The following is a 13,570-nucleotide window of genomic DNA, read 5'->3' as shown; positions in this document are numbered from 1 at the left end:
ATTGTTATTCGCCCGGAGATAGGTGTGTGTGTGTGTGTGTGGGGGGGGGGGGGGGGGGGGGGGGGACTCACTAACGAGGGCGCAAAGCTATTTATCCTTAACAGGGTTTATTTTTCTGGACTTCTTGAAAAATATACCCTTGACATTTTTCAAGAATGCTAGTTGCTCGATTTGCACTAACGCTTACTCAAACTGTTATCCAGGCGCGTACACAGGGGGCCAAAAAGTGAGTCATTTCTTATTAAGTAATCTTCAAATACAATGCTTTTTCCATCTGATAACTAAGACTTTTTACAATTTTTTTTACTTAGTGATTATCCATGAGACAACACAAAATGATGGATTCATTCAGCCCTACTAGTAAATTTGCAGCTCCCAAGCATGAATACATATTTTTATATTTCTTGATAGCGTATAATACAAAGCTTAACTAGTAAAATTGGCTGATCCATGAAAAGCCTGTTTGAGGCATTTACTTACAGCCTTGTTCTCGTAGAAAACCAAATCCCCTTTGTCTCTCCCTCGCACGAATTTTTTGTCACCAAAATATCGACTCCTCGCCAATTCAAGATTGCTGCGTAGCACAGGGTTGTTCGCCATAAAGAGCAACTAAGGCATTCAAGATTATGCAATCGACCTCGGCCAATCATTTTCGTATTGTGTAGGTTATATTGTTGAAATATGTTTTTGTTTCTTTACCCTGCTCCAGTAAAAAATGTAACATTTGTTTGTCAGAGTCTCTCGAGAGCTCGTATCTTGTACGGCATCGGATAATATACCACACCATAAGTCCCCTCAAGGCTCGGCAGAGGGCCATCGGATAGTGGTTTGAATTCCAGATGACGGAGAAGTCTCGAAGTCATAAGAAACAGCTCCATCTTCGCCACTTTCTCTCCCAGACAAACCCTCCTTCCTGCACTGAAAGGCAAGAGGTTCTTGTTGTTGACAAACTTACCTTCCTCGTCCAGAAAGCGGGCGGGGTTGAACACGTGGGGATCCGCCCACTCGGCAGGGTCGTTCTGTATTTTCCACAGGTTGAAGATGACGGTGGGAGCCTAGGTGGAGCAGTTGGCAGAGCGTTGCTCTGTAGTGCCTGTGCCTCTCACCACTGGGTTCTGGGTTCGATTCCCGGTTCCGACGTGAGTAGAGTTAGTTGGTCTTACCTTTGCTCCGAGGGTTTTTCTCCGGGTTCTCCGGTTTTCATCCCTCCACAAAACCAACAATTTCGATCTTAGCTGTGATCCGTGGTCAGACATGAGTTGTATGTCGGCTGCCTGAGGCGCCTTCCCATGCCTTCAACACGACCACGTCTGAATCTGCGCTCTCGTAATTCAGCTTCCCAGCTGCAATGAAAGCGATTAGCTACCCAAATTTACTTATTTATTTTGGTATCTTTTGGGATGAAGTAACCGTCCAGTGTCGTGTCACGCGTTGCTTTATGCGGGAGCAAAGGTGTTGGTGGTGAGACGCGCAATGTCTCCGCTATGACCGCCTCTACATAAGGCAATCGACCCCGGTCCTTCAGTGTGATGATTGTATTTTTGTCTCTTCCAATGACGTCATCCAGCTGCTGGTGCAGCCTCGCTTGGACTTCTGGGTAAACTGTTAGGTACGCCAGCATCCACCGCATTGTTGTAGCAGACGTCTCTGAGCCCGCAAACACCATGTCTCCCATTGTCATGGCAACGTGATCAGTATCGATTAGGCTATGGATTTCGCTACGATCTTTCTCAGCCTCTGAAAGCGCCTTGATAAATCCATCAGTAAGATCCCGGATCGTATTTACATCGTAAGCATCTTCATGTTTTCTTGCTTGTTCCATTAAGTAATCGTATCGATCCGTAGCAAGATATTTAAGCATCTTTGAGGCCTTTATTGGAAAATGCAATAGAAACGGAAACACATCTAGGATATTAAAGGCTCCGAAACATTGACCAAAAGTGTCGTTCATTAGAACCAAACGAAGAAATTCAGGATCGTCAAGTGTGTAATTAGTTCCAAAAGTGATAGAACTCATCACATTCAGAGTCACCAATGATAGTAAGTGATGTGGATCAAAGGCGGTTCCGTCAAGCGCTTTTATCTTCGTCAGTACTTCATCCAACTGATGATTGACTTTGTCTTCAACTTGGGGGTAGTATTGACGTAGAGATGAAAGCACAACGCGCCGTTTAAACAGGAGAAAAGGAGAAAAGTCGGCGAATCCTACGTTTTTGCACCCTTTGCACCCGTATTCCATAGAGAAGCTATAAGGACGACCTGCAATTGCGTCTTTTCTCTCTACCAGTCCCCCGTGCAGTGCCTTGGCAGAGCCGACGACGACAGACCTCTGACCGTTGAGGTATAGAGTGTAGACGCTGCCGTATGTTTTCGCGAGCTCAGTGAACTTGACGTGGAGTGAGGAGAATGAGCCAATCAGCAGCGGGAGGTTTCCAATAAGAGGGTAAGGGCGTGGTCCAGGGGGTAGGTTGGACGGCTCGGTGTAACGATGGAAGAGATGGTGAAGAAGCACCAGGGTGACGATGAGAAGGATGACTTCAGCGATCATGGCGTGGATGTCTCAGTTATTCTAAAGCAAGATTTATAAAATGAATCATTATCAGTACCATATCCATACACCGCCTTATCATTGTAAAATAATTGGTGTTATTACAGTCTAACGAAAGGCAGTGACAGTCACGTGCAGGAGCTAGTTGATAAAGTGGTAGAATGGTCTTGTGATAATAGAGTCCAGCTAAACGCAGACAAGTGTAAAGAACTCCGAATTTCTTTCGCCAGACAGAAGAGAGAATTCACTCCGAGAAGTATAGAAGGTAAAGAAATAGAGGTGGTCACCAGTGTAAAACTGCTGGGTCTTACGTTAACGAACAACTTAACTTGGAACGACCATGTTACTGAGGTCAGGTAAAAGGTTCTATTTTCTAACACAACTAAAAAGAGCTGGAGTTCCCCAACATGAGCTAGTATTATTTTACACGTCATGCGTTTGATCCCTTATGGACTACGCCGCGCCAGTATTTTATTATAGCCTTCCTCAATATTGAAAAATGAGTTTGTGCACCTTGAAAAAAGGGCGGTATCAATAATAACATCAGGAAAAGTATAATAAATGAAGTGGCAGAGGAGAGTTTTGATGAGTTCTTTGTCGAATTCTATTCCAAAAGAGAGAAACGATATGTTTGGGATACCCTGTCCTGTATTTTATCCCCAATTATTCAAATCTAAATCGAAAAATCCGCTAGCGCAAATTGATCTCCTTACCCTTCTGCAGCTTGCCAAAAACCGAGAGGCTTTGAGCGAATTCTTCTTGACAAGAGTTTCTTTCACCTTGCAAAATCAGTCTGATGATTCTTTGCAGCCTTTGCAATCCTAGCATTTGAGACATTCCCTTCTTCTTTTGTCGACCTTCAACATCCTAAGGATATCTCTTTTGTCATCGGTCTGTAGTTGGCTATGCTCTAGTAAGGTGTGTTGTTTGCGTGAGATGATTGACTTCATACTTGAGGTTGTAAACAGTTTAAGTACTTGAGGTCACGAAATGTTTTTTTACTTTTGCACGCGAGATTTTATTCCCCAGACCCTTGCCCTTCTATTTGTAAATAATACCTGAGTGTCAGAGCCTTTTTCTTGGAGTATAAAAGGCAAAATCCTCCGATGCTCAAGCTAATTTGTAACGACCGTAGAAGCACAATCAACAGACATTACCCACAGGCGGCTCAAGATCTAGGCCTGTCTTATTATGAAAAGAATTATTTAAAGAAATTCATCCTGTTGAGTTCCATAGTAACTTGGTTATCTGATCTCACGCTATTTTACACTCAACACGCTGGCACAACCCGTTTCTTTCCACAGCGACAAAGTGGCTACTACTTCTATCTGTATATAAAGAAGTTTACATTCCTCTTTCATCATTAAACAGACCTAGCTAGGGCCGCTTTTGGATTCTCTTGGGTTCAGAGTAATGATGTGGTAATAATCAGATAACCAGACCCCTTTCTAGAACATACCCGATTTTATCCGCGCCCTAGGTATCGGTAACCTCAAAAACAGAACCGCAACTGAAAACTAGACGTTCTTATTTAAAATAACAGTGTAGCAGGGCTATTATACCGTTTAAACAACTGAAGCAAATTGACTTGGCCACGATACTTCGCCAACGCCGGGAGATTCTGATAAATGGACAAGGAGTAGACCCGGGGAGATTAGAAATTCTTTCTATAGCGATCTTTTTGCTTTCGTCCCAAACCAATACAACAGGAAATATACCCTAATCGCGATTGTTATCCAATGGCTAACAACTAGTAAAGCAAGGCTACAAAAATTTAACTAATAGTGCTTCCATATTATTTTATTATTTTCCGTTACAGCCATCCCCCACTTAGAGGATTTTGGCCGGGGTGGTCAGAGCTAAGGACTTACGTAGCTTGAAATTACACTTACAGAAGAGCCCTGGGAAAATACAATTTTAGGAAGGGAGTTCCACTGACTTACAGTTCTTGGATAAAAAGAGATCATATTGGGCTTCTGTTTCACAGTGTATTTTATTAAAAGTGTGAGTCTCACTGTAGAAGTTGATGCGCCATGCCCTAAGCAAAATTGTCGTCCTGGTCTTGCTATAAATATATTTCATATATTTAGTTGTAATCGCCATGCTCGCTCGCTCATGCAATCGGAGTTATTTGGAAATGTTTTGCTTCCGAATTTTGGGAATCCTGTGACGCGCACGAAAGCCGAGGTGGTCTGGGACGCACCTTTCCGAAATAATACCACGATCAGGCTATATTTGTCACGAAAACGAGTACATTTTATGTCACAACATTTTTTGAATTTGATATTTCTACTTCGCGCAACAAAATTTACGATGGTTTACGATCCCTTTATCTTGTTTTCAATGCATGGAAATGGTTGTTTATAGGAAAAGGGGGGGGGGGGGGAGTACTCGACAAACGGGGGCGCGCCTCTGCATAAGGTAAGGAAGGTTATTGACCTTAACTGTCATAGATAATAAAGCTGTATACCCTAAACAGGAAATTTTTAATTTTTTTTTGTCCTGAGCAGGGTTTGGATTTTATTACCTTGCTTTCATTTGAATTGTCGCGTTAGTCGAGTATTGAAAGTCGAATGACGCGTTAAGCCCTTTAATCACGAGTTGGTATTCAGGTTTCCGAACTCGTTCGTTCTAAACAGAGTATGATTTTTTTCTAAACAGGATATTTTGCCCTAAACAGGCAAGATTTCAATGCTAGTTGCGCGGTTTAGCGCTTACTGATACGGTTCATCCCTCTTTAGGCTCGCCTGATAAAACATTTTAGACACTGATAAAGCTAAACTTTTTATTTCATTAGTACCTTTTTGATATCAAGAATCGTAAAGATGAACAGTTGCCATAGAAATGAATTATTTTAATTCGTCTAAAATATCCATTCCATTCGTCTTGAGGCCCTATAGCCATACGCAGGATTTTACCAAGTTCAGGTTTTAGGAATACATATGTATGATCCTTGTAAACAAAGATACATACTGCTGAAGAGAGAAACATTTTCAATAGTGGGAAACGCATGTTCCATGAAAAACTTGCAAGAACTAGTGAAGGCACAAACAAAGAATTCTGCAAGGATTCGCCATATTCTGGATACAAATTCAACTAATCATACTCTGTCAATCACGCTGGCAGAGTGATGGAATTGGTTCGAGATAATTTCGGAAACGCTCGCTTATCGTCATAGGAATAGCCCAATTTCTAGTTCCACTATGACCGCTGGACTTACAGCTAAGGACGAATAAATACAGCCTCGATTTGAGGCAAATTTCATGCGCATACCAGCGAGAGAATCCTCTGGAACTTGGAATAAAACAATGCAAAAACCTGTGAATACTTCATGATCTCTCTGGTATTTGCAATCGATTCAATTGAAACCGAGGCTTGCACGGTATTTATGCGTCCTCGGTGCCTATGACCAGCAGGCACAGTGGAACTCGAAACTGGACTATTGGCCTTCACGACGGTCTCAGCGCGCAAAGAACCATTGATAACTGGAACCCATTTTGCATTTAGTCGAAGATGCTGATTGGCTCAAGATACTGTGGGTGAGCACGCATGCGCAGGGCTTAATAAAACAGCTGGAATTTCTTAGAAAGCAGGGCAACCATAGAGTGTTAGCATTCATTGAGAAAATCCACATATATCTAACGAAACGCAACATTTGACGCAAAAAAATTGAAATCATACAATATTCATCACTTGTTTGGGAATGATATACGATTTCAAAAATAATTTATCAAGCTGTGTCTAATGAAAATAAATTGGAAAAGACAAAAGCTTGAAAATGATAAAATTTGTTATGCTATCGAACCTGATTAAAATGACAATTTGTTGGTTTCTTTTGTGAAGAAAAAATATTTGATAATGTCCAAAGATTCCTACTCTGGTCCCAGAGCCTCAAGAGTCTCTCGGGCCACTAAATAGAGAGACGCACGAGACTCTGGAACCAGGGTAAAAGATTCCATGTTTCGGTGTCGACTTTGTGTATCGTAGCGAGATTCCTGTGTTACAATCTGTTAACTCGTGTCTAATTTTCGTGAATGGTAAACAAAATATAGTAGACGAGTTTATAGACTATTTAAAATAATTCATCTTGACTGGTGCCAGGAAAAAAATCGTTGTTTCAAACTTATACTTGCATCCCATGCTCTGACATTTGAATAAAACGTGCAAAGATTGCCTTTATGGTTGTTTTCTTTTTATTCGTTTAAAAAGTAACTAACCATATGATTTATGCAATGTGATGACCAAATGTGACGGCCAAATGGAAAGCTTCGAGCGAGCGAGTGTGTGCAGGACTCACTCAGCGTGCGCCCCATTAATTTAAATTTAAATTAATCCTTAAAAGGGTCTGCATAGCTCACAGGCATCTGATTTTTGGGCCTCAAGTTGGCTGTGTGGATAGGGAAGGAAGTGAAGTCCTTTGCGCTCCTTAAGCCTCGGGCCATGTATCTCCTTATTGTACCATTCCTTCTAATGGCATGTAGCTCAAATGGTGAAAAACATAAACCAATGGATAATGACGGAGGTGAATTCTCTTTTGTAAACTTCAACGAACATCTGAATTACTTTCTTGCGGTACAAGCCCTGGCAAAGACGATGGAACTGGATGTCGCGACTTGTTGGCTGAAGTGCATGGATGAGTTCCCGGCTTGTTTGTCAATCAACTCGGGAAAAAAGGCATCTGCTGATCCGAGCTTTAAGATCTGGTGCGAACTTCTATTCGACGACAAGTTTAACGCCTCCTAGAAGTTTCACCGCAACACGTCATCAAACCATTACATCATTCCAGTAAGTACGAGGAACGCGTCATAGAAAAACCGCCAACTCCCAATTCTCCAGTAAGAAGAATGTTAAACGTCGATGAATGTATTTTTTTTTTATAACAGCCTTAGCAAAGGTTTCTCTTCATTCTTCTTGTTTCCAAGGATTTTCCAGTTAAATGACAGCTTCAAAACTTGCTTCGCTTTTCTACTTGTGTTTTCAGAATCCTTGCGACAAACTCAAGTGTTCTAATGGCGGGAAATGTCGAGCGAACTATGTCAATAACACTGGCGAATGTCAATTTCCATTGGGCTTCATTGGGGATACCTGCGACACAAGTAAGACCAAATAAACTTCGACCTCTCACGAAGCCATCACACCGAATTGCGTGAAATCGTGACATGTGTTGCGTGACATCTGTGATCTTACATCGTGACTTGTAACGTTTATTGAATGAATGACGCCCTAGTCCCGTGACATGATATAACACACTGCGTAACAATAATCAGACATAGCGTGACGAAAACCATGGTAGCGTTACGTGACATGTTAGGGTGTGACGTCACTCCTTTGGGTATGAATCCTTATCCTTAACTTTTGAACCATAGGAGCTATTATGACCAAATTTTCAAAGAATCACTATCTGACAAAGAGAAACAAACTGATATATTGTGTTGCCATAACAACACAATATATGACGTCATTATGACGTCATTTAAGGACATATGGTTATAAATAGCCTATCTTTCGAAACCTTTGCATAGAACATCCAAAATCCAAATGAGTTTTCGTAATCAGTTCGTATTCAAAAAGCGACCGATATTCTCTCCTTGCAGTAAACATATATTATTAATGACACTGTTTCTATGACAACAATACATGACATCTGTCATTGATTGGCATGGTACCTTTAATATAGCATAAGTTTGCAAATGGACTCTTAATTAAAGTAAAATATCTTTCCCAAAATTTTTTTTCTACTTTTTATTTAAAACAGAGGAATATAAAAAGGGTTTTGCCAAATTTGGATGTAAGTTAAAAAAAAAACAGCGATTTTTATCTAATTATGTGACATCAGCATCCGCCATCTTGGATCCGCCATCTTGGATTTAATGAAAGTTATTTATTTTAATCAATAAAAACTGGGTGCCAAAATATGAAGCTTTTTGACAATATTTAATCTTCGTTTCAAGTTATATACAGATTTCATGTGGATATGAATGTTTTTTTTTGCTATTTCTACAAGCACTATTTCGAGAAGGTCAAAAATTTACCAAAAAAACACCACCCCTCCCCCCTAAAATAAAGATGTAAAAATTTTTAATGTGTTTTATCAAAACTTGGTATAAAACGTTTATATGACATGGATTAACGTTGAGCACGTAATAAAAGTTGGTCTTAACGACTTAATGCCTAATTTTCATTAAACCTATGTCTCAAAACTTTGTTGCTATGGTTACCAGAGAACACATATCAAAATTTTGTTTACACCAAACTGATCCCAGATAAATTTTAGGATAAGTCATCAAATTTCAATGCTGTAGCCCTACTAGTTCAAAAATTATTACAGATCAAAGGTGCTGGGGGCCTCAAAAGCCCTCCCTTCGGTCTAAATAGGGATATGCCAGAAAATGGGATTAGGGGTATCGGGGGGTCTGATTTTTAGCTCCCCCAAAAAGGGTATTTATTTGGAGTGAAGACGACCGAGAAGACGATATCAGGGGAACAGAAGTGATCGGAAATACGGGATTTGGCCCCTTCCTCGTGGAGCGTATGATAACTACCAAATAGAGGTCACAAACATAACTAGTCAACCTATTACACATATCATTCTTCAATTATTAATTTTGTTTTGGACGGTTATCTAATTCTAGGTAACTTGACACTCATCAGAAAGGTGGCCACACAAGGCCGTGCTCCCGACCCCGGAGGTGTGAAGATAGGAGAACGTTGGACATTCTTGGGGGGGGTATAAAACTTACACTTTTGGCATGGCTACTCATAGAATACAGGGGGTAGGGTGGGGACAAGGGCTGAAGAAGCAGCCTTTTAGATCTGGGAGGGGCGGCTATTAAAGCGAAGTAAAAGCTCCATTGATCACAGTAATAAAACCTGTCTGTTGTGTGAGCTGCCGTGTAAGAGTTGAGAAGTGTGAAAATGTGATCATTTTGTTTTTTTTGGCAGATTTTCCCTGGAAATTCCGACTTGAATGGGATGTGTGGGTACACACTGGCCGAGCTGCTCGTCACACGTTACGTCCGGTTCATGGTGAACACTTGGAGGGATGCCATCGTCATGAGGGTTGAGCTGTACGGATCTGCTAGTTGCGTATAGTTCACTTTTAGATATGACTTAGATATGGATAGCTGCTAGTTGCGTATAGTTCAATCTTAGATATGAATTAGATATTGATCTGCTAAGTTGCGTATAGTTCACTCTTAGATATGGCTTAGATGTGGGACCGACCATTTTAGACATAGAAATTGTTTTGAGCATTAAGCTCTATATAAATGAACAACAGAATATCAATAGCTTAAATGTATTCACAGTAAAATAATGTATTTTGTAAAGATCTGATTTCTACTACTATGCGCCACAAACAAACCGTAACACTAATCAAATGATATTATATGTATTTTCTTTCAGTTTGACTTTTTTCGTCAATAAAGTGCAAAAGAACTTCCAATTACGTCTGAATTATCAATCCTCGATCCTTGCCGACGCGCAAAATATAGACATAGACATATCTAATCAGGCCTCAGCCTAGACCCAACTTGTCTTTCTCAAAGTTTCCGCACTAACTTCTAAAGTGTGAGCTTTTATGTGAAACGTAACTTGTAGAGATGCATGCGGACTGTCGACGTTTGCGACCTGTCGATCTGCTCCATTTAAAAAGTAACATTTCTTTGTTTTAGACGGTCAGAGTCTCTCGAGAGCTCGTATCTTGTACGGCAGCGGATAATATACCACACCATAAGTCCCCTCAAGGCTCGGCGGAGGGCCATCGGATAGTGGTTTGAATTCCAGATGACGGAGAAGTCTCGAAGTCATAAGAAACAGCTCCATCTTCGCCACTTTCTCTCCCAGACAAACCCTCCTTCCTGCACTGAAAGGCAAGAGGTTCTTGTTGTTGACAAACTTACCTTCCTCGTCCAGAAAGCGGGCGGGGTTGAACACGTGGGGATCCGCCCACTCGGCAGGGTCGTTCTGTATTTTCCACAGGTTGAAGATGACGGTGGTATCTTTTGGGATCAAGTAACCGTCCAGTGTCGTGTCACACGTTGCCTTATGCGGGAGTAAAAATGGTCCTGGTGGTGAGACGCGCAATGTCTCGGCTATGACCGCCTCTACGTAAGGCAATCGATCTCGGTCATTCAGTGTGATGATTGTATTTTTGTCTCTTCCAATGACGTCATCCAGCTGCTGGTGCAGCCTCGCTTGGACTTCTGGGTAAACTGTTAGGTACGCCAGCATCCACCGCATTGTTGTAGCAGACGTCTCTGAGCCCGCAAACACCATGTCTCCCATTGTCATGGCAACGTGATCAGTATCGATTAGGCTATGGATTTCGCTACCATCTTTCTCAGCCTCTGAAAGCGCCTTGATAAATCCATCTGTTAGATCACGGATCGTTTTGCCATCGTAATTAATTTCGTGTTTTCTTGCTTTTTCCATTAAGAAATCGTATCGATCCGTAGCAAGATATTTAAGCAACTTGGAGGCCTTTATTGGGAAATGCAATAGAAACGGAAACATATCCAGGATATTAAAGGCTCCGAAACATTGACCAAATGCATCGTTCATTTGAACCAAACGAAGAAATTCAGGATCATCAAGTGTGTAATTAGTTCCAAAAGTTATAGAACTCATTAGATTCAGCGATACCAATGATAGTAAATAATGTGGATCAAAGGCGGTTCCGTCAAGCGCTTTTATCCTCGTCAGTACGTCATCCAACTGATGATTGACATTGTCTTCAACTTGGGGGTAGTATTGACGCAGAGATGAATGCACAACGCGCCGTTTGAACAAATAAAGAGGAGAAAAGTCGGCGAATCCTACGTTTTTGCACCCTTTGCACCCGTATTCCATAGAGAAGCTATAAGGACGACCTGCAATTGCGTCTTTTCTCTCCACCAGTCCCTCATGCAGTGCCTTGGCAGAGCCGACGACGACAGACCTCTGACCGTTGAGGTATAGAGTGTAGACGCTGCCGTATGCTTTCGCGAGCTCAGTGAACTTGACGTGGAGTGAGGAAAATGAGCCAACCACTTGCGGGAGGTTTCCAATAAGAGGGTAAGGGCGTGGTCCAGGGGGTAGGTTGGAGGGCTCGGTGTAACGATGGAAGAGATGGTGAAGAAGCACCAGGGTGACAATGAGAAGGATGACTTCAGCGATCATGGCTTGGGTGTCAGTTTTTCTGAATCGAGATCTGCAAAATGTTTAATTCTAGCTATCATGTCCATACACCGCCTTTTAATTGTAAAACTGTAATAATTAAAACTGCGTTGGTGTTATCACTGTTGAACATCGAAAACATGTTTTTTTGTTTGAGACTTACAGGGTGTCAAAAGTTCGACACTTTACTTTTGTAGACTGCTAGCCGTCCCTTCTTGGGCAAAAGACCGTGAAGGCGAAGAAGTCTACAAGAGCGAGCGCGACTTCTGTTGTTGTAATGAAGGAACGGCTAGCAGCAGTCTACTCTTTTTGAAGACCTAGTTTAAAAGACCAAGCTTGTTTGTGACACTGATAAATATAGTCTTTTCTTTTGGACCCATATCAAAACAATTTAGCCCAAAATTGTCGTTTTTCATGGGCGGCGGAACCTGGGGGGCGGGGGGGCACTGGCCATTGTCGTAATTTTTGTCACGTCCATATAAGGAAACTAATCAATTCCTTATTTGGTAAAAAACTTCATTTTTGCCGGAATTTGTAAGGTGGTCGTACTGCAGAGGCTTCGTAAACTTGTAATCAGAGAGAACAGTGAAAGGTTTTTGAAGTCTATTTTCGATACCAGACTCCCCAAAGGTTACTTTTATATGCTTATCTCATCAACCATATCAGAAATCAAGCTATCATCAGATGCTTATTTTGCAGAAACATCCCAAACTCCAAAAGGGCTTTGGGTCCTTCTCTCGCCGCAAATAGTCCTGAGTCATTATAATAAACTCGCGTGAAATTTTACCAAAAACACAATAACACCCTCCTTGGCAAAACCAAAAACATAATAAAGATAAAAGGAAATGAATTGTCAGAGAAGAGTTTGGATGAGTTCTTAGTCGAAATCATTCCAAAGGAGAGGAACGAACTGTTTGGGACATCCTGTGAATCTTTATCCTCAATAATTCAAATCTAACCCGAAAGATCCGCTAGCGTTAGCGTAAATTGACCTTCTTACCCTTCTGCAGCTTGCCAAAAATCGAGAGACTTTGAGCGAATTCTTCTTGACTGAAGTTTCTTTCAGCTTGCAAAATCAGTCTGACGATTCTTTGGAGTTACAAATAATCTTAACATCCATCAAACTCGCCTAAGTCAACCTGGTATTTGTGGCATTCAATTCTTCTTTCCTCAACCTCTAACATCCTTAGGGTATCTCTTTTGTCATTGGTATGTAATTGGCTATGCATGGTGGATGCGATGTTTGATTGGACAGCTAATTGACATTAGACTTGAGACAGTTCAAGTACTTGTTTTGAACAAGGTCACAAAATGATGTTGCTTGTTTTTCGCTCGCTCGGACTCTTGCCCTTCTATTTGTACATAATATCTGTGAGTGTCAAGCCTTTTTGCTTCCTGTAGTATATAACCCAAAATCCCCCGATGCTCAAGCATGCAAGCTATATTGTAACGCCGTGTTAAAGCCGCATTGTCACCAGTTTACTTCCGGTCGATTACGTAACTATATCCGATGATTTTTATAGGAAAACGCGAAAAATATTTCAAAATATTAAAAGCAGTGTGTTTATTGGAAGTTTCTTTGAGGATGTGATTGCTAATTTAGAGCGGATGGCCTGTTTAATATCTCGGATTCTAATAGATTCTTTTGTCTTTTAACGGTTGAGGTTTCCGTAGGACCTCCGGAAGTAAACTGGTGACAATGCGACTTAAACAGGCGGCTCAAGCTTTGGTAGGTCTGTCTAATTATATCATGAATAGAATGCAAAGCTAATAGAATACATTCATCCTTTTGAGATCCACTGTAGGTATCTGATTTCGTAGCTATTTTTTACAGTCACGCACGTCCCCACACTTCCAGGGAAGGGG

General features: G+C 41.3%; 2 protein-coding genes across 4 annotated transcripts; both read right to left on the bottom strand.

Moving 5' to 3' along the window:
• Positions 1–229: 229 nt before the first annotated feature.
• LOC5507077 (steroid 17-alpha-hydroxylase/17,20 lyase) lies at positions 230–13,188 on the bottom strand. 3 transcript variants are annotated; one of them, XM_048732811.1, is made up of 3 exons: positions 12,705–13,188; positions 10,520–11,738; positions 230–1,025 (listed from the first exon to the last, which is right to left on the bottom strand). In XM_048732811.1, the coding sequence occupies exons 2-3, from the start codon at positions 11,705–11,707 to the stop codon at positions 732–734; spliced, it is 1,482 nt and encodes a 493-aa protein (XP_048588768.1). In that variant the 5' UTR covers positions 11,708–11,738; positions 12,705–13,188; the 3' UTR covers positions 230–731. The 3 variants fall into 3 exon arrangements, with proteins under 3 accessions (XP_048588768.1, XP_048588769.1, XP_032231465.1); XM_048732812.1 differs by lacking the exon at positions 230–1,025 and adding an exon at positions 5,322–7,633 and having other exon boundaries at positions 10,450–11,738; positions 12,705–13,185; XM_032375574.2 differs by lacking the exon at positions 230–1,025 and adding an exon at positions 11,868–12,021 and having other exon boundaries at positions 9,119–11,738; positions 12,705–13,179.
• On the bottom strand, positions 1,046–4,893 carry LOC5507074 (cytochrome P450 2E1). Its single transcript, XM_001627678.3, has 2 exons — positions 3,262–4,893; positions 1,046–2,569 (listed from the first exon to the last, which is right to left on the bottom strand). Exon 2 carries the CDS (start codon positions 2,546–2,548, stop codon positions 1,373–1,375), a length of 1,176 nt encoding a protein of 391 aa, XP_001627728.3. The 5' UTR covers positions 2,549–2,569; positions 3,262–4,893; the 3' UTR covers positions 1,046–1,372.
• Positions 13,189–13,570: the final 382 nt, after the last annotated feature.

Source organism: Nematostella vectensis, chromosome 9, assembly GCF_932526225.1.
Source record: "Nematostella vectensis chromosome 9, jaNemVect1.1, whole genome shotgun sequence".
In the NCBI taxonomy this organism is placed as follows: Eukaryota; Metazoa; Cnidaria; class Anthozoa; order Actiniaria; family Edwardsiidae; genus Nematostella; species Nematostella vectensis.
Note: the sequence above shows the minus strand (reverse complement) of the source record. Positions and strands in the feature narration are given on the sequence as shown.